This window comes from Punctularia strigosozonata, assembly GCF_000264995.1.
Source record: "Punctularia strigosozonata HHB-11173 SS5 unplaced genomic scaffold PUNSTscaffold_1, whole genome shotgun sequence".
NCBI classification, from domain to species: domain Eukaryota; kingdom Fungi; phylum Basidiomycota; class Agaricomycetes; order Corticiales; family Punctulariaceae; genus Punctularia; species Punctularia strigosozonata.
In genome coordinates, this window is record NW_006767433.1 from 4,224,174 (window position 1) to 4,243,025 (window position 18,852).

The following is an 18,852-nucleotide window of genomic DNA, read 5'->3' on the forward strand; positions in this document are numbered from 1 at the left end:
CGCGTTCAACGCGGGTCGACCAACGCCCCAGCACGACATGTCCGACACAGATACCCCCTCGGCACCGCGCCGCTCCCAGCGCGAACGCAAGCAGGCTCAGCCATTCAATGCCCGTAAGTTTCCCGCCCTATTTGAATAGGGATCGCGTCGTGTGCTAAGGTCGTAACCCCTGAAGCAACCAGCTCACTCGAGAGTGCAGGCAAGCGGAAACGCGACGACGCCGACGTCGACACCGATGAGGATGGCGAAGAGTCAGACGGAGGAGATGCTGCCGCCGAGGAGGAGGCCGAATACGACGCGCCGAAGAAGCAGCCCAAGGCAACGCCCAAAGCTAAGAAGAAGCGTGTTGCGGCAGAGGGGGAGGCAGCAGCCCCGACCCCAAAGAAATCGCGTACGACCAGGGCTCCGGGAACTACAAAGACTGCGGTACCTAAAGGCGCACGAAGGGGACGCAAGGCGCAAACAAGGGCTGACGACGCGTTCGACCCGGAAGCGGTCGCAAAAGAGTCCAAAATCAATCCGGATAATCATCTATTCAGTGCGCGAAGCTTTAATTGACGCCGACTGGCATGGCGGCTGATATCAGACGTTTCGTTTAGACGCGATCATGAACCCATCATCTGCGCTCCAGTCCAAGGTGGAAGACTTCCTTGAATCGCTTGCCCAGACCCCCGGGCCCGCCCAAGCAGAACTCATCAGCTGCATCCTTCGCGCCTGCGGCTGCAACGACGTTGTGGACGAGCACATGGCCGTCGACTACGACGGCGTCGTTGACGCTCTCGATAATATGACAGAGGCTATCAAGCAGGACGACACCATACCCTACCCGCTCACTTCCAAGCTTGCTATCTTCAAGCGCTTCAGACGCTCGCTCTCCGAGTTTTTGTCCCGCCTCATCGTGTCCGCACACGACCTCGACTCGCTCTACACCACCGATATCATGTCCACGCTCCAGACCTGGGTTGTGGCCATGTCTTCGTCGCCCGTTAGGTCCGTGCGACACACTGCGACGGTGGTGGCGCTAGAGATGGAGAGCGCCCTGTGTGAAGTAGCAGCGAGGGTGGAGAAGGAGGCCGAGATCGTCGCTCGGCAACGTGAAGGCGAGCGCAAGCGCAAAGGCAAAGAAAAAAGCAAAGAGACGAACAAGGATCTCGAGGCCAGAGCCGACGAAATCCGCCAGCGCAGGGATGCGCTCGCGGAGTACCTCAAGGAGATCATCGATGGGTACGTACGCTCCGACAAACCGCGTGCATATATGCACATAATTGATCCACAATTGGACCCACAGCGTTTTCGTCCACCGTTACCGTGACCTTGACCCGCTCATTCGATCCGAATGCGTCCGTTCTTTGGGACGCTGGTTCTCGCTACATCCCTCCCACTTCCTTGACTCCTCTTACCTCCGCTACATCGGTTGGGTCCTCTCCGACTCCTCAACGCCGGTCCGATTGTCCGCCTTACATGCCCTTTCCGAGGCTTACAAGCAGGAGGAGTACATCAGCTCTATGCACCACTTCACGGAACGATTCTCGCCTCGCCTCCTCGAGATGGCGCGGCGGGACACGGAGACCGGCGTAAGGGTGGCCGCGGTGGAGATCTTGGAGGCCATCGATGGACATGGGCTACTCGACGAGGAGAAGAGGGAGAGGCTTTGCGTGTTGGTGTATGATCGGGAGCCGCGAGTTAGGAGGGTGGTGAGCGGGTTCGTGCAGGGCGTATGGTCGGAGAAGGTCGAGGAGCGGCTGGTGGGGCGCAAAGCCGACGAAGCGGAGAAAAAGATGGCGGGGGTGAAGGCCCTGGCCGAGCTACTGGTTGAGTGGGGGAGGGCCTTGGACCGGGAGGGAAAGGAGACGGAGGAGGACACCAGCAGCGCCCTGGATCAGGACGTAGACGCAGACGAGAGTAGCCAGGGACAATCGGCGGTTCAAGGAACGGGGTGGACAAAGAAGAAGGCGATCGCCAGGTTGCTTTCATCAGAACAACGCGGCCGTACAGCTCTCGCGGTCGAAGCGTTGTACGATGAAATCGAGGTCGTGAGCGACTGGGAAGCCCTGCTCGACATACTGTTGCTTGACCATTCGGCTGTTGGTAACGGGGAAGCAGCACCCCGTGGGAAGGCGAGATCCAAGAAAGGGACGGGCAAGGGGAGCCAGGAGAAGGGGCCCGAGAAAGTGGTCGACGAGGCGTGGCGACTGGAGGAAGTGGAAGAGAGCGTGGTTCTTGAGGCGCTAGTTGCTGCATTGAGAAAAGCCAAGGCGGAGAGTTCCAGCACAACGAAAAAGGTATCGCTAATATCTGCTTTTCACAGTTTCGGGACGCCGCTCACATATATATCCGAAGGGCGAGGAAGACACTGTCTCAGCGAACATTACTCGTGCGCTCATCAAGGGCCTCCCGCTCCTTTTCGTCAAGAACCAGACAGACGAAAAGCGAATCGCGCAGGTGCTACTCATTCCGCAGCTCATGGACCTCGACATGTACCTCGAAATGAGGATGATGACGGCGTACTCTAGCCTATGGGACGACGTGACGAAGCAGTTCACCTCGCAGTCTTCGCCTACTGTCTTGAAGCACGCAGCGGGTACCATTCGCCATCTCACCAACGCTACGTCCCTCGCCAACGCCAACTCGACCAAAGTACTGGAATTGGAGGACGACCTGGCGAGCGCATTGAGGAATGCGGTGGCGGGGAAGGAGGATCTGGAGGTAGCGAGCCTTGAAGGAGATGAGGTGCTGAGTCTCGGCGCAATGTGTGCACGGATATCTATCCTCGCGGGGGTCAGGGATATAGTGGGCTGGATGGAAGAGGACGAAGGAGGGAAGCAGAGCAAACCGTGGGACATAGTTTGCGCGTTGGCGGAACGAGGCCGTCTTGGGTATAAGGAAGAGGAGGCGGTGAGCTTCGCGCATTTCCAATCAGCAAGAACGCGTATTGATAATAATGCAGATGGTAAGCAGCGCTCTCGAAGTGCTCTCGTTCCACGTGATGTGGAAATCGAGAAGGTTAACAACCGCAGACGAGCCAACGCCTGAGGATGTTACGTTCAAGGAGGCCCTTGAAACGCAGCGCAATATGCTGGTAGAGAAACTGCTTGAGTACGCCGTCGGCACCCAGTCCAACACGGCAGAATTGGTAAAACGAACTGTGCGTGTGCCTCTTCCTCGGCTTCGATTGCTTGAGCACTCAAGTGAGGTGCAGGCCTTCACCTGGTTGCTGAACATTCACAACCTCTTCCATCCTGCCGGACCAGATGCAACCGGGTTACGGCTCGCGCTCGGTTCGATGGCGCTGCCTATGGAGGATGAAGTACAATATCGGTGCGCCGGATATATCCAAGCGGAGATCGAGCGTTACGCAGAGGATATCGAAGGGGATGGGGATTCCGATGAGGAGGAGTCGGATAAGTCCGACGACGAGGAGGAAACGCCTAGGAAAGCGTCCAAAAGCAAAAGGCGGAAGACCATTGCATCTACCCGAGGTAAAGCATTGTTTCTGTCTGAAGAGCTGATGATTAACGCCAATCACATAGACGCCGAAAGGTCAGACCGGGATCGTCTTGAGGAAGAATACGTCTTCCTTGAAGTCATCTCTATTGTTTTGCGATCGATCACTCTGCGTGTCATGCACGTTCGCCATGGTGCCCTCATCTTGGCCCATTATGGCAGACTCGGACCCGTCTTCGATCAATGCTCAAAAACGATTATTGACGTGCTCAAGGAAGAGGGCATGTATAGGGAAAACGGAGCGGTCGTGGTAGAGGTCGTCACCCGAGCGATGGAAGAGGTCAGTGTCCATGTTACGTTGCTTTCGATTTGGACATGAATTCAATCCGACGCAGTCATTCAAGCTCGTGCTTGACGGCCTTGAGAAGACCGTTGATCACTGTGTCGCCCTCGCCAAAGTCCTGGCGACGTGTTTCCTGGTTCGTGGAGCACAACTCTCTGTCTTGCGCAAGCTCGATGCTTCGTTCATCGTCGAAATCCATACCACCCTGCTCTCCTGGCTCGGCAAAAGGCTCGGCGCGTACGAGTCAAGCAAGAACAAGCGCTTGCTTGAGACCACTATTTCTCTCTTCAGGCCACTTGCATCGTTGGTTATAGGCGTCGACAGCCAAGATGCACTGAATATGTAAATTTCTCTACATATTTCTACTTGTCTACGTTCCTGACCGCTCGAGTAGCAAAGCACATTTAGACCAAATCATTGCTCAGGCGAAACTAGAGATATCACCCACGGCGAAGGCCTGGGAAGCGGCTCGCGCGTACGAGAAGAGACTCAGCACGGCAATGTCCAAGGAGAAGGGTTTGTGGTCTTTGGCTATTGGACCATGCGCACAATATCTCATTATCAACGGTTCAGGTGCCCTCGGTAATGCGCGGAAGGGTCGACGAAAGAATGCCAAATCTGCGGAGGAGGTTATCACAGATGAGGAAGGCTTGGGAAATGCAGCAGAGCCTGAGGAAGTGCTGGCCGTGCGGGAAAAGTCCCGCCCCAAGCCTCGTCCCAGGCGAGCTGCGCGATTGGCAAACGCTAGCACCACCTCGAACGCGGACGCAGTGGAGGAGGAAGAGGTCGGCGAGACGCCGGAGGAGGAACAGACGCCCACTCGGAAGCGTCCATCAACTCGCAAGCCCAGGACACCGGCGAAGAGAGTTAACACACCTCCGGTGTCAGGATCGCTCAGCAATGGACATCTGCAATCCTCAACGCGAGCGCGCAAGCGCGGTCGTTCGCCGGAAGAGGAGGCTCGCGAAAGTGCGGAACCTGAAGCTCTGTCTTTGCCCTCATCACCCGCCTCCCAGGCGACTCAGCTCAATGAAGTTGTAATAAAGCGAAAACGCGCCCGTCATTAAAACATATGAGAGAGAGAGAGAGAGGGTGTAGACATTATTTGTCATCTTTATTCTGCTCATGTTGTCGCTTTGCTATCTCCCGCAATCATGTAAACGAACGAAGCACGGATTGAATGCAAAATATATTTGTAGTGCATCTAATAAATTAGTGTGCAAAGGTACGGGCAAGTGCTGATATGCTATGCATGCAAAGAACGAGTGTGATAATGTGCACAGAACGAAACAGGTATGATGTACAAATGAATGTGGATGCGAATTTCATGGTATCATGCCCATGGTTGCCAACATAGCCCGACCCTATCAGGAAACCCGTTAGCTTGAGTGACGCTGAACAACTTAGAGAAGAGGCACGTACCTCAGGGTCAATTGCTTTGGCAAACCCGGGAGTCGGAGGCAACGATGCTGGTCTATCACTCCCTTCAACAGATTTCGGCCGGGAGGTGAACGACCCAGAACCTGATTGCCGCACGGACTGAGAGCGGGGACGGCCACGCTGACGATTGTCTTGAGTCGCTAAACCGAGCATGGCGTATAGCTCTTTCTGTGCCTCGATCATCGCATTCGCTTCGACGTCCGAGGCCGGAGTGGCATCACCAGAGGCTGCGTATCAAATCCGACAATCAGCGATTATTCGAAAGGCATTATTTCATCCAAGAACTCACCGTAAGATCCCCGGGTAGGAACATCGCTGGTCCTCACGGAGGGACGCGGCACTGGAGGTACCGGGGGGATGATATCCGAGTACATGGTCGATCTCGAGGTCGACGGTCCAGCAGAACTGGGCGCGTACGCACTTCCCATGGACGACCTCATGCTACGGCGCACCGAGCCCGATGTGCGCAAGCCCGCCCTGGCCGCCCTCACGCTGTTCTTTCGAACCATCGTGACGCGGCTGGACCTGCCTCCGGAAACCTTCACCGAAGCAGGGATGACGCTCTCCTCCATCAACTTCTCATTGAGCGTGTCGAACTCTTGCGCCACGTCCTCTGCCTGCCTCCACGCTTCGTCGCGCTCCGTTTCCAGCTGGGCAACCTGCTGTCGCAGGGCCTGCGTCTCCGCAACTTGGCTCAGGAAGCTGGTGTTGAGCTTGCGCAAGGCCATCGCAAGCGCGCTGTAGGAATGAACATCTCGTAACCTGTTCAGCTGCGTGATCTGGTCCGTGACGATATAGAGCTCTTCGCTAAGCTGATCGAGGGTGGCGGAAACCTCGGCGAGCTCTTGCGCGGTTCGTTGGACTAGCGCTAGGTCGCTTGACCCAGACGTAAGGGAGTCGAACAAGGTCGCACGCTTTCGCACGGATATTTTGTACTTGGTCTTGAGATCCTTACTCAGTAGCTTGAGGCGACGCAGTTCATCTGGGATCTCCACGTCCAACGTGTCCAGCGGAAGCAGACGGATCGAAGAAGCCTCCGCAGACTGCTTGATAGCCCTTGACACGATCGCTTGCAATTGAGACGAGGTGAATGTCCACTTCGCTGCTTCGAGAGTCAAGCCCTTCCACTCCACCACTGAGGGCTCAAATTTGGGCGTGGGGACGTGTACAGACGCAGACGCATTGCGCTGGCCGCTCAGGCTGCTCCCGGTCATGTTTCTGCTTCCCGGGGTGCTAGTCACGGACGAAACGGAGCCATTGCGTTCTCTGTTAGTGATATTTGCCATAGCGCTCGGTCTCCTGGGCCCGAGTGGCGCTCTCGCACGAGTCCGGCGACTGTCAGGGGAACCAGGCTTCGAAGGCGAGCTAGCAATTGACGAGATCATAGGCGACCGAGGGGAGCTGGCCGAGGTAGGCACCGCTGGTTCGGTTATGGACCGCCCAAAGGCCGGCGGGGTTCGCCCGTCGGGTTGCACGGAAGCAGCGGGGGGAGCAGGCGCCACGGGTTGCACAGGTACGGCGGGAGCTTCGCTCTGGACTGCCGCTTCGTAGGGCGGCGGAGGAACGAACGTCGTGGACTCTGGCGATAATGATCGGATGGAAGGGAACGCTGACAACCGGGAGGTGTCTGGTACTGTACGAGGGGGTGTTGGTCTGGCAGGCACCGTGGTAGGAGCAACGAGATCCGCCTGGGACGATCCTGGGCCCGGAAGTTCTGCGTCCTCTGTGGTATTTACATTTATTGTCGACTGTAATGCATCTGCAAGCGGATCGCGGAATGTGCTCGCATTGCTCGGGCCAGCGACGTCATTGGGCCTCGCAGCAGGATCCGGTGTGATAGGCAGCGCTTTCGGGGGCATGGGTAAGGGAGAACGACCCCTGACTCGCTCGGGAGATGGGTCACGACTGGAGAGGTGTAGCTCGGATGGAGCAGGCGACCGTGAGCGAGATTGGGAAGCTCTGCTGCTTTCTGCGCCCAGACCCACTCCCGGTAGAGGTTTACGAGGTAATGGACGAGGAGAGGAGGAGCGAGAGCTCGGCGCATCGACGGAAGACGCTCGACTGTGTTGCGCCAGTAGCAAAGAGGCTGTGGAACCCACCAGCTGCAATGTCTGGCCAGCGTTTGCCTGCGCGGGTGAGCGCTCCACAGTGACGGGAGAGCTCCGCAGCGGAGTTCCCGGCAGGCTGAGCGAAGGGGGCAGAGGTGGAGGCGGTAAAGACTCCGCTTGTTTTTCGTCTTCATCTTCGTCCTCGAGCTCTTCTACAGAAGCAGGAATCATCTGCCTTGTCATCCCCGACGCCTTCGACGCCGTCGCCGACCTCGCTAAACGTGGTCGTCGGAACGAGCTCCCCCGATCCTGTGCCACCGTCATCGACCGCGCCAGTGGCCGGCTTTCGTCCATGGTCATCTCGAATGCGATCGGCAGGGATCCTTCGCCACCGAACGTGATGACCGGGCCTTGAGCGCCTTCGGTGCCGGGCGACCACAGCGGACTGAAGGCGCTGGGCGTCTCCGGAAAGCGCTGGTCACGCGCTGGAGCGCTACCGCTCCCGCTCCCGGCGGACGGCGATGTGCCGTCGGTCTCAGTGCCGTCGGAAAGGGTGATATTGTACAAGTTGAAGTCCTTGGAGTCGCGCACGACAGTGATAGGATTCGGCGTGCTACCCGATCGCTGGCGGTTGAACACCGCTTTGGCCGATGGACCGATGGGTAAGAGCATAGTGTCCAGTAGATCCGGGGAGGCCCGTGAATCGTCGATGGCGACGTGCTGGGACTGGCTCGCGCGAGCCGAGGAAACCGTGCTGGACCTGCTGTATGCCGAACTGGGAACGGACGGCAATTGGCTCCGAATGCGCGCAGGTTGGAGGCTGGATGAGCGCGAGCTTTCGTTCATGCGCCTCTGTAGAGCGGTACTGTTCTCTCCCAAAGGGAGCAATATCCTGTTTGATACGCGTTTGCCACCTCTCTTAGTAGAGGGCATATCAGTGCTCGTTCCTGTACGAACGAGGTCAGCTAACCCATGTGCTGAGACGACGGCATGCTCACGAGAGTTGCGGGTCGATGATCTGCTGTGGGTTGACAAAGTGCCCTTCCCACCGTTCACGCTCGACCGCGGGGAGCGCGTCACTCTGACACGAGAAGACCTCGGCGAAGGAGTGGCGTATTCATCGAGAATGTGGTTGAGATAGTCATTCGAGCCAGAAGATGAGGGTTCCCCCGTAGACCGTCGAGTCACCTGTCGTTCTGGCGTGGCCGGTCCAGAGCGCGACTTCCTCTTCAAGGACCCCTGCGATGGCAACGGGGATCCTTGCTCGCTGCTACCATAGTATGACGCCGAGCTTGGCACTTGGTCCAGCGTTGCGCTGTTCGGCAAGCTTTTCATGGGCGTGTTGGGCGCGGACGGCCCTGACGGCGCGGGTGAGTCGACCTCGCTGATGCGGGATACTGGACGGGGGTACGAGTAGCCAGTTTCGGGCTTCTCGGCGTTGCCGTTGCCGTTGCTGCGCGATAGGCTTGACAGGCTCGACCGCCGCTTGACCTCGGCGCTCTTGAGCGGCTGCTCCCGCGCGTCGGACCCGCGCCGTATCCGCGCGCCCGAACCCACGCCAATCATCAGGCCGAGCTCGGGCGTAGCGGGCATGCTCGGCAGCGGCGGAACGGGGGGTACGTCGAGTCCGCCTGACGGGAGAGGGCTGAAATCGCTGCCCATGCTCGCCTTGCTAAGCCGCCAGTAGGGCGAGTTCAATAACGGCTGATCACCGCGCGGAAGAGTGGCCGAGTCCTGGCGCACAAGACCGCTGCGGTGCCGCGAGCGCCGGTTTATATTCGTGTCATCCGGGAAAACGAAGGTGGAGGCCATCGCGCGCGCGAGCGTCGTGCCAGAGATGGCAGATAGCGCTTCCGCTGAGTCCATCGAAGCCGGGCGAGACCGCGCGCTGATCGGTGCGGCGGAGGGCAGGTTGGACGCGCTCGCGCGTCGCGGCAGTTGGGCTCCGGAAGCGGGGATCCGAAGCGGCAGAGGCGCGTGTTTCCTGGACCCGCCGCGCAGATGCTGTTACACGGTGTTACGGGTGGTATTCATATGCAACATAGAAAATGACGGACCGATGGGTCGTGCCCTTCTTCAGACACAAATTCAACAAAATCCTGCTTGACATCAGCGCTAATCTCTCTCTCGCAGTTTTGACGCGTGTAGTTACCTCGGTGGACTCGGGGCTAACGACGATCACATCCTCCACAGACGGACTTCCGAATGCTTCCGGGGATCGCGCAGACATATCGCTCGTAGAAGCACTCGCTGTGGCCGTGCCCCACCCGCTCGCGCTCCCACTGCCGCTTCCGCTCGGCCCTGCGCTCCTCGGATCGCTCCCACTCTCCCAAGTCGCGGGGTCCTGAGTGTTCTTCACGGTGTCATCCGAAAACTTGCGGAGCGAGCTGTCTTGCGCGGACGGCTCGCGTTCGTGCAGCTCAGAGAAGGAGCGGGCCGAGGGCGCGTGGTTAAAGTCGACCTGGAGCCGGGAGGAGTCCGAGGGGGGCTGATTGTACTCGACGTAGTGCTCATACGCGAGCCGGACCTCGCCCGCGGTGGGCGGAGATGGATCGTAGCCGTCATAAGCGTCGTTGATGTCGAGGATGGCGGGGGAGACGAAGGAGGCAGGGGAGGGCGGGTTCGGGATGCGTCGCACGCCGGGGAGGGTGATGTTCTTGAGACCTTTGCGCTTGGAGATGAACGAGGAGAAGTATGACGAGGACATTGTCGCCAAAGTCTCCCCGCGCGAGGCGGTATCGAACGAGTAGAAGAGGCGAAGGAGGAAAGCGAAGGAAAAGAAAGCGAAAAGGAAAGGCTGGTGGTGGAGCCGTGCGAGATGGGGAGGTGGACCCGACAGAGGCGTCAGGGCTTCTGGATCATGGCAGCGCCATGCATATGTATCATTAGATCGGGCAGCGCCTCTGCGCCATTGCAGTGGCAACCCAACGCGAGCTTGATCCGCCTCCTCCGCCCCAGATCTGAAACGTCCGCATCATCCACTGCATGCTCTAAGCTGTCGCGCAACGCGTAAACGGTAAACATTCCAATATCCTCCGCATTATTATTGCTGCCGTTGGACGACCCTGGTCAGCCGTTTTCGACGTATTCGCGAGCTGCACTGGTTGTCGCGGGCGTCTCGAGGCGTGGTGATGGACAGATCCAACTGAGCGTGCGAAGGCCGACCAGCTCCCACCGCTGCAAGTGAACCCCTGATCCGTCTCGACCGTAGTCCACCTCCATGGGGCACCTTCCCTATAAGCCGGTATTACGGTATGTAGCCGCATGGACTGCTTTGTTTGATGTCGTGCTCGACCAGTCCCGACGGCACGCAGCCTCGGTCCCCTGAATTACGACGCAGCTCGCTATCCACACCAGTCGTGGCCACGCACGAATTCGTCCGTGTGTTCGCGTCTCTTCCTCATCTGCGACACACGCGAATTCCAAAGATATATCATAATCAGCAACTACTCGCATGCAGCCCTACCCTTCTTTCCCTGTTCTTTCCTCCCAGCATCATGAATCCACATTGCCTCCGCGTAAGGAAACGAACTGAGACGACACCGTGAAAAATGCCCTCGTTCAATTTGACTTCCTGTTCGCGTTGACATCAACGCATGACATCAGGGTCTAAGCATGCGTATAGGTCTTTCACCCTGATTGATCCTGCTGTTGCGAGCTGTTTGATTGAATCGGTACGTGATGACCTCGTCTTGCGGGAAAGCCTCAGATATGTTCGTCTTTCTCAAGCCGATCCCGAGCAGTACGCAACCTGATGAATTCTATATCAGTAGAAACAGAAGTTTCGCAGACCATTCCAGCTAAATTCAATATGATAGACCAGCTTTGCTCACGGTTGCAACGTCTTCCGCTTCAGGGGAAGAGCCTTTTCGGGCTGGAGGCTCCGCTCGGCTGGCCGGCATTTGGGGCATTCGTGGGTACGATACACCGCATTCACTCAAATCCAGCATGGCATGGTCTTATACATATTGGGGGAAGCCCCTGGCGGTAGCAAAGAAAACCCGAAAGCAGAGCTGGCGCAAAACGGTCTATCGTAATGAATTTAGCTGTCAGACCGTTTCTGTGCAACAGGTTGAAAGCCAATAGGCGCCCTCAAAGAGGCTGCGGTCCCCACGATGATCGACAGAGCTGCGCATCGCCACCGGCAGATCATGGATCGCACAGCCACTTCCTCATGGGTTCTTGATCGGCGTCGCGAACCGGACTGATCATGGCAACGGGGCAACTTCGGCCTTCGGCAACAACGACCAACAACTTCAGCCTCCCTGCAAAATAAAATGCAAGTATGACAGGGCATTAGAGGAGGTTGGCTCGTTCGAGAAAGCAAGGTGCTCTCGTGCGGTCCACCCGAGTTGGGAGAACCCGCAAAGTTTCTGTATTAGTCTATTCGAGCTCTCACCAACCATGATCTACAGAGCTACAGAATGCATAACGCACCTTCTGTCCAGATGTGATCCATCATGCGCCCAGTACCACCGTTCTATATAGATTAGATGGTATCTCCTCGGGCGATCCTTGTTATTATAGCAATCGCGGCCCAGCGCGATTTATTGCATTATCCTGCGTAGATAACATGGGTGCGGGCGCTCTCTCACCTTCGCAATAACAGTGGCCCCGATCGTAGCATGCAACATTTGCTATATGGAACAACTATATGGCACACAGTCTTTATATATCGGTCGCAAGCTTCGCACGGGCAGGAGGATGAAAGGCTCAATCAACCCGCAATGACCGCCGCTTGACTGTTGATTAACAGGCGCTGCGCGCTCTCGCCAACAAATGGGTCGCCACCACGCATGAAGGAATCAACGCCACAGCGCGTCGCTCACGCGTACGACGTCGCCGAGTTCCAGTACGTCGTGCACCCTCACAACGGCCACGCCCTGCTGTACGGCGCACGCCACCGCCGCAGCGGTCGCCCACCCACGTTCCTTGGCCGCCGTCTGCCTCCCCGCGTAGGCCGACTGCGCATCTGGCTGAGCCAGGATCGCCCCAAGGAATGACTTGCGCGAGGTCCCGATGAGCTGCGGGTACCCTGCGAGCGGATTCCCGGGTACCCGGGCCGTCAGTGCGGAGGCTTGACGCAGGACCGCGAGGTTATCGTCGACGCTCTTGCTGAAGCCGATGCCGGGGTCGACGAGGACCAGCCACCGGCGCAGTCCACCGCGGCCTTTGACGGCGGCCTCGACCCGTTCTCCCAATTCCGTGCGCACGCCCGCCATGACCGGAGGCACCTGAGGCGTTCCTCTATAGGCGGAGTAGTCCTTGTTTGACCCAGCATCGCCTCGCGAGTGCATCAGGATGACAGGTGCCGCAAGGTCTCTCGAGACTTTGCGCATCTGGACGAAATGTTTGGCGGAAGCTTCGTCGAGAGGCCACGCTGGTCCTGTAAACGCGTATACATCGTTGATGCAATTCGCACCGGCCCGAACGGCAGCCTGCGCGACGTCCCACCTGAAAGTGTCCACGCTGATGAGGACATCCTTTGTCGAAACACTCGGCTCGTCCGCGGACTGCGTCTCTGCGGAACGAATGGCTTGTATGACCGGAACCACTCGACCAATCTCCTTCTCGTTACTTACGTATGCCGCGCCTGGTTTCGTCGAATAGCCTCCAACATCGATGATATCTGCTCCGCCGATCACGGAGTCACGAGCATACCCCAATGCGGAGACAGCGGTGTTATGGTCAGAACCGTCCGAGAAGGAGTCGGGCGTGGCGTTCAATGTCGACATCAGATACGTCTTGTGTTTCGTGGAAATCGGAGTTGACGGTCCGGCAATATCGAAGGAGGCCTTCAAGGGGAAGGTCCAATATGTTGCGGTTGAAGGGACCGTTGCTAGAACTGTATCCACCGACGAAGGTTCCGATACGGATGACGAAGCACGGAGAGACACGGCGGGATATCGAGGAAAGGGGGTCACCTTATACATCGTTGGCGTTTCGGGAGGGGTCGATGCCATCACCTGATCAAGCATGGTCCGGATAGTCTGATTTGTCCGAGGGTGCGTGCAGTCTGGTATCATGCTGCAGGAGAGTTAGAGCCGATCACTTCTGAGGTTCAAAGACGCTTACTCCGCAAGCGGACGTAGGACGAATTCACGTTCCCCCATCCGAGGATGCGGAATGACTAACTGACCTGCCAGATTGTCTAGGTTGGTTCGTTCATGATCTGGGCGAGTGTCCAGTACGGCGTCGTCATACAAGAGAATGTCTAAGTCAACGGCGCGGGGACCATTGCGCATCGATGGGACGCGGCCCACCGCGTCCTCGATCTTCTTGCACAATGCGAGAAGAGCTAAAGGCTCCATATTGGTTTGAATCTGGTCGGTTGTGAGTACGTAGTAATAATGAGTTTTTCCGAAGGAAGGAATACTCACCATACAAGCACAATTGATGAAGTTGGGCTGATCCGTGATATACATCGGGGTGGTTTCGTACATGAAACTAGTGTCGACCACGGATACGCGAGGTTGTACTTGCTCAGAGCCGTCTTCTAAGTCCTTCAGCATCTCGGGCGCTTCCAAGAGTCGTAATGCTCGCTCTATGTTGGCAAACCGATCCCCTAGATTGGAACCCAAGGCTATTCCGACTCGATGTTGATTTGGGTTGTTCGGGTTACCAGTTCCGGTGCGGCCATAAATCTCTGGGGCGACTGTATCTAAGAGACGGAAGAAAGGAGTTGCTGAAGGCTTTGATGAAGATGGAAGATCGCCAGAGCTTGTATGCGTGTCTTGGAAATCGTCTAGCGTCCGTGTCAACTCCACCTCGGCGGCATCCGCGAAGATCAGAGCGCTTCGTTTCGCGGCGCGGACTGTCACGCTCGTGGATTCCGGCGTGAGATAACCTTCCCGTGAGAGGCTGCGAGAGCGATCGAACTCTGAAAGGAAAAACAGCGTAATGCGGGCAACCGCGGAGGCAAAAGCTTCGAGGGTCTTGAATGTCGCATCTTCTATGAACTATAGATTGTTCACGCTGAATTGTGTTTCTGAAGGCAAGAGTTGCGCACTTTTTGCACGTGGAGGGACAGGCTTCGGTAGTCAAACACTGGCTGCTCCGCGTGACGATGAATGTCGATGCTGACGCCGACTAGTTGTCGATCATCTCGTTCACATGAATTGAGGCCTATGAGCGTATAGCAATGAAGATAGTTTATCCTGTACGTCCGCGGTGTTGAGGCCGTGTTTGACGGGGTAGCGTCCGAGCGCCATTCCAGACTAACAGAATCGGCGTTGAGGAGTGCCTTGGGCAAATCAATCACAATGCTCGCATCGAGAATATGCGGTGCTTGACGCCTGGAAGTCTCGTAGATAGCATTCGCCAGCTCCTCCAGAGACGAGAACGTCCGAGTCCCGGAAGAGCACGAGCTAAGGATGGAATCCGTGAGAGCCGCGTAGTTGACTGACGATCCTTGTCCCAGGTCATCAGATGATGCGACAGACGACACGTCAAGACCGAGCGTAACGCTCGCGTGCACTGGTTGAGAGACGGGAGGGGCATTCTTCAGATCAGGACTTGACGCAGAAGTCGGCCAAGGCGCAGCACTCTGCAACGACGCTTGGAACTTCAGTCCTCGGATGCGGACCTTGTCTCTGCGCAAGGTTTGGTTCAGAGCGCTTGCCCACCTGACGCCGAGCACATACCTCGCTGGTGATGAGGAACCCACCATGATAGCGGCTGCAAAAGAGATCTCAAAAAAGTCTGGACGCTCACTACCGCTTTCTCACGCCACCAGAAGGAGCCGGATGTCAATGCGAAGTCACTTTAGAACCTTCGGTTGTGCACTGTGCAAGTACAACTTTCTGGGATTCGCCTATGCTTCTGAAGCTAAGCCATGCAGCGACAAGGACGCACATAAGATTAACACTTGTATTCCGGTCCATCTCCACCCCTGCGACCTTTGGGACGCGCAGCTCGGCAAATGGACATGGCCCATCGCAGTCGAGCTCTTCGCGAATAGAAGATGCTGCTTCGGAGGCACTGAGGAAGAAACGCAAGACGGAATGGAAAAGGAGGCAGCATGTGAGTGCCTCTGTATATTCGTTCACTGTGCGCGGATCTCATTTCCATGTCGAAAGGGAGAGACTTTCCTTGACCATGTCATCATCAACGTCCGCGCAGGTGTGTGGTACATATGCTGTCAATGACAGTCAATAGTTATTTTGCTCCTCGCAGGCAAGGGAGGGGACGGTTGCGTTGCATTTCACCGCGAAAAGTTTCAACAGTACGGGCCCCCGGCTGGTGGGAACGGTGGTCGTGGAGGAGACGTCTACATCATGCCTACGCAGCATCTTACGACGCTTTCCGAGGTGCCCAAGCGCGTGCGCGGAAACCCCGGGGGAAATGGTTCCGGTAGCTGGTTGCACGGCCGTAACGGAGAGCCCACCGTCATCAAGGTACCTGTGGGGACCGTCGTCCGCAAACTTCCTCCGGACGATCCGCGTTTTGTTCCTGACGACTGGGAAAAGTCGGATCAAGAATTGGCTCAGCTGACTCCAGAAGAGCGCAAGGAAAAAATTCGGGAACGTCGCTTCCTGCACTTTCCCAACTTCCTCGACGAGAACGTCGTAAGACCAGACTTCAAAGATGTGGAAGACATGATTCTACGCGAAGAACGCGAGATACGAATGCAGCATCGCAGACGGTCTACGCGGCCCTTGGAGTTGGACCTCGCCTCGGTGGAAGAGACGACGCCGGATCCCAATGCTCCTCTTGGGATGGGCACGCACAGGCCGCTGGGCTACTTGATCGCTGCTGGAGGACAAGGCGGCTTGGGCAATCCGAGCTTCATTACATCAACAACACGCTCGCCCAAGTTTGCCACGCGCGGCTACCCTGGCGAACGCGTCACGCTTGAGCTCGAACTCAAAGTCCTTGCGGACATCGGGCTCGTTGGGATGCCAAATGCAGGGAAGAGCACGCTACTTAAAGCTCTGACAGGTGGACGGGCGCGCAGCGCCGTCGCTGGATACGCGTTCACGACCCTTAACCCTGTCATCGCCGTAGTACGTGTCCTTGCGAACGGCGGATTCGTGGGCGAAGGCACGGTGGACATCGTGCACGACGAAACCCGCATTGAAGAGGATCGCAAACGCGCCCTGCTCGAAGGTGGTGCATTTGCGGATGCCCTGACGCGGAACCAAGCTCGAGACGGACGGCTGGACGACTTGGCGGAGGTATTCCGCTTCACCGTTGCCGACAACCCTGGACTCGTCTCACGAGCATCTGAGAACGTCGGCCTCGGGCATTCGTTCCTTCGGTCCATCGAACGATCCCTTGCTCTCGCGTACGTCGTCGATCTGTCAGGGCCCGCTCCCTGGGACGAACTAGCCATTCTGCGGGACGAGCTGGAGAAGTACCAGGAAGGGCTTAGCAAGAAAGCTCGAATGGTTGTTGCGAACAAGGCGGATCTCTTGGGCGGCGACGGTACTGATCAGGCACAGATGCTTGCTGCTCGGGATAAGCTCAGGAGACTCGAGGAGTTCGTAAAAGCTGAGATGCGTATACCATTGCCGACCACCCCCTTCACGGAACAAGGTCAAGACCCGCGACCTACGTATAAGCATCTGGATGTCATCCCTGTGTCGGGAAGGTACTCGCAGAACCTGAGGCGCGTGGTCGCACTGATGCAGTCGTATGTCGAAGAGGCACGATTGTCCGAGTCGGACGTCACGCATGTCACTATTCACCGAACGGGAGTCTGATCGTTTGCACATGGACCGACAACACTAGTTCTCACTAAGGATCTGCGAATAGTGTGCCCCGGATGCAACCCCTTGTAGCAATGTATCCCACATCTCCACATCATTAGTATGAATAACTTAGCCAACATCCTGGACCTAATAGATTCCGTCCATCCTTCCATTCCGTCCGTAAATCCTTCAAAGATGCACGCCGCTGAGTCGATCCTCGAGCCATTGATTCCAAAAGATGCCCTTCGGGTCCACCTGTCGTACAACATTGACCCAGACGTCGACCTGGTTGTCAGGCCCCCACATCTCCTCCACCGCCTTCAGTCCATTGCGCTTCTCCAGTGTCTCGGAGAAAGGGACCGTCTCTTTTGCCCAGTGCACCCTCCCTCCGTGCTTCCTGCAGATTCGCTCGAACTCGCGCTCCATGGGCTCGTACGGCAGGCGCTTGGTGGTGCCCGAGTTCACGAACGGCACGTACTGCACGAGGCCGATGTCCACGAACACGGTGTTGGCGGCGTGCGCGTACACGGGCGAGAGCGGGATGTCGTCCGCCGCGGCGAAACGGATCTCAACCATGCCGTTCATTTCGTGCGGCCGGTCCGGGCGCTCGAACCAGGCCTTGAGGTCGCGCAGCACCGCTCGTGCGCTATCGAACCCGAGTATGCTGTACTCCGTCGTGCGCTGCGCATACAGGCAGTCCATCTCCTGCACCTTGCCCGGTAATCCCGTGCGCTTGCCCTGCACGCCGTGATGGGAGAAGTTGAAGAGGAAGGAAAGAGCGTAAGGGTGCAGGCGCCACAGGAGCGGGTGAAGCGAGCAAAGGAATAGTAGGCACTGGTGGACGTGCTTGCCGACGAATCGGGTGCGCCACCAGGACGGCGTCGACCCGGGCGTCGCCTGCAGCGTACCAAAGGACGGGTTCGATGCACTCGACGCGCTTGATTGCACTACGCGTCCGGTTGCCGGCGTCCACCAAAGTCGCACGCGGTCCGCGGCACGAGCACGTTCCTCGAGCTCGTCGATGAACGTGTCACTAAAGTTCGGCAGCGGAGTCGTGCATTCGGTCATCTGCTCCAGCGGGGCACATTTGATGGTCACCGCGACGATGACGCCCGTGCATCCAAGACCGCACAATGTGGCCTTGAACAGGTCGAGCTCGAACTCTTGAGAGTCGCGCCCGACAGTCAAAACGCGAGCGGTGGGACTCGCCGAAGTCGGGGGGAGCACGATCGTGAGAGACTGCACGTAGGATGACACGGTACTGTGCGAGACACCGGTGCCGTGCGTGCAGGTCGAGATACAGCCTGCTATGGTGGGCCCGGAGACGGAGCCCATGGTAGGCAGTGTCAGGCCGTACTCAGCAAGCCGAGTGTTAGTCTCGCCGACGGTAATCTGGCCCGGAATCGTGGCGGTCCGATCTCGGGCGTCTACCTGGGGTCGTTAATGAGCCTCAGTGCCGTCGGAGCGAGTCACGAATCGCGACGTACCGCGAACTCGAATTCCTTCATATTTTCGAGTGAGAGCGCGTAGCTTCCGGGATCAATCGTCCAGAGACCGTTCATGCAAAAGCGCGATCCGATGATGCGCACGCGGACACCTTCCTCGGTTGCGCGCGTCAAGATCTGCTTGATCTCATCGGTGCTTCGCGGGAGCAGAACCGCGGGCGGCGTCGAGATCGTTGTCTGAGACCAGTTGGTGAGACGCGGGTGCAGCACAGCGGCGAGGCCGTTAAGTTTGGCGTGCAGCGCGTTCGCGGTCGCTATGGGGGCATTGGACTGGATGGCCATGGTGGCAGGAGACAAGCCGGACAACCAAACGATAAGACGGCGTCGGACATGATGAGCAGCAATGGCGAGCGAGGGATCGGACGCAGCCTAGCAGCGCC

General features: G+C 57.6%; 5 protein-coding genes across 5 annotated transcripts; 2 read left to right on the top strand and 3 right to left on the bottom strand.

The window, feature by feature from the left end:
• Positions 1–37: 37 nt before the first annotated feature.
• PUNSTDRAFT_140847 (uncharacterized protein) lies at positions 38–4,948 on the top strand (the record flags this gene model as incomplete). The annotated part of the gene is made up of 11 exons (XM_007379459.1): positions 38–113; positions 176–538; positions 600–1,224; positions 1,289–2,282; positions 2,341–2,895; positions 2,948–3,145; positions 3,200–3,479; positions 3,531–3,784; positions 3,840–4,129; positions 4,182–4,303; positions 4,361–4,948. The coding sequence occupies 11 exons, from the start codon at positions 38–40 to the stop codon at positions 4,852–4,854; spliced, it is 4,251 nt and encodes a 1,416-aa protein (XP_007379521.1). The 3' UTR covers positions 4,855–4,948.
• Positions 4,949–4,971: 23 nt separating this feature from the next.
• On the bottom strand, positions 4,972–9,982 carry PUNSTDRAFT_124074 (uncharacterized protein; the record flags this gene model as incomplete). The annotated part of the gene is made up of 6 exons (XM_007379460.1): positions 4,972–5,151; positions 5,210–5,454; positions 5,517–8,222; positions 8,274–9,279; positions 9,333–9,374; positions 9,428–9,982. 6 exons carry the CDS (start codon positions 9,980–9,982, stop codon positions 5,113–5,115), a joined length of 4,593 nt encoding a protein of 1,530 aa, XP_007379522.1. The 3' UTR covers positions 4,972–5,112.
• Positions 9,983–11,845: 1,863 nt separating this feature from the next.
• PUNSTDRAFT_140849 (Dihydropteroate synthase) lies at positions 11,846–14,944 on the bottom strand (the record flags this gene model as incomplete). The annotated part of the gene is made up of 5 exons (XM_007379461.1): positions 11,846–13,302; positions 13,351–13,598; positions 13,656–14,234; positions 14,285–14,867; positions 14,919–14,944. The coding sequence occupies 5 exons, from the start codon at positions 14,942–14,944 to the stop codon at positions 12,081–12,083; spliced, it is 2,658 nt and encodes an 885-aa protein (XP_007379523.1). The 3' UTR covers positions 11,846–12,080.
• Positions 14,945–15,090: 146 nt separating this feature from the next.
• Positions 15,091–16,979, top strand: PUNSTDRAFT_130232 (GTP-binding protein Obg/CgtA; the record flags this gene model as incomplete). The annotated part of the gene is made up of 3 exons (XM_007379462.1): positions 15,091–15,297; positions 15,354–15,396; positions 15,451–16,979. 3 exons carry the CDS (start codon positions 15,091–15,093, stop codon positions 16,977–16,979), a joined length of 1,779 nt encoding a protein of 592 aa, XP_007379524.1.
• Positions 16,980–17,156: 177 nt separating this feature from the next.
• PUNSTDRAFT_110662 (FAD-binding domain-containing protein) lies at positions 17,157–18,754 on the bottom strand (the record flags this gene model as incomplete). Its single annotated transcript, XM_007379463.1, has 2 exons — positions 17,157–18,398; positions 18,455–18,754. The coding sequence occupies 2 exons, from the start codon at positions 18,752–18,754 to the stop codon at positions 17,157–17,159; spliced, it is 1,542 nt and encodes a 513-aa protein (XP_007379525.1).
• Positions 18,755–18,852: the final 98 nt, after the last annotated feature.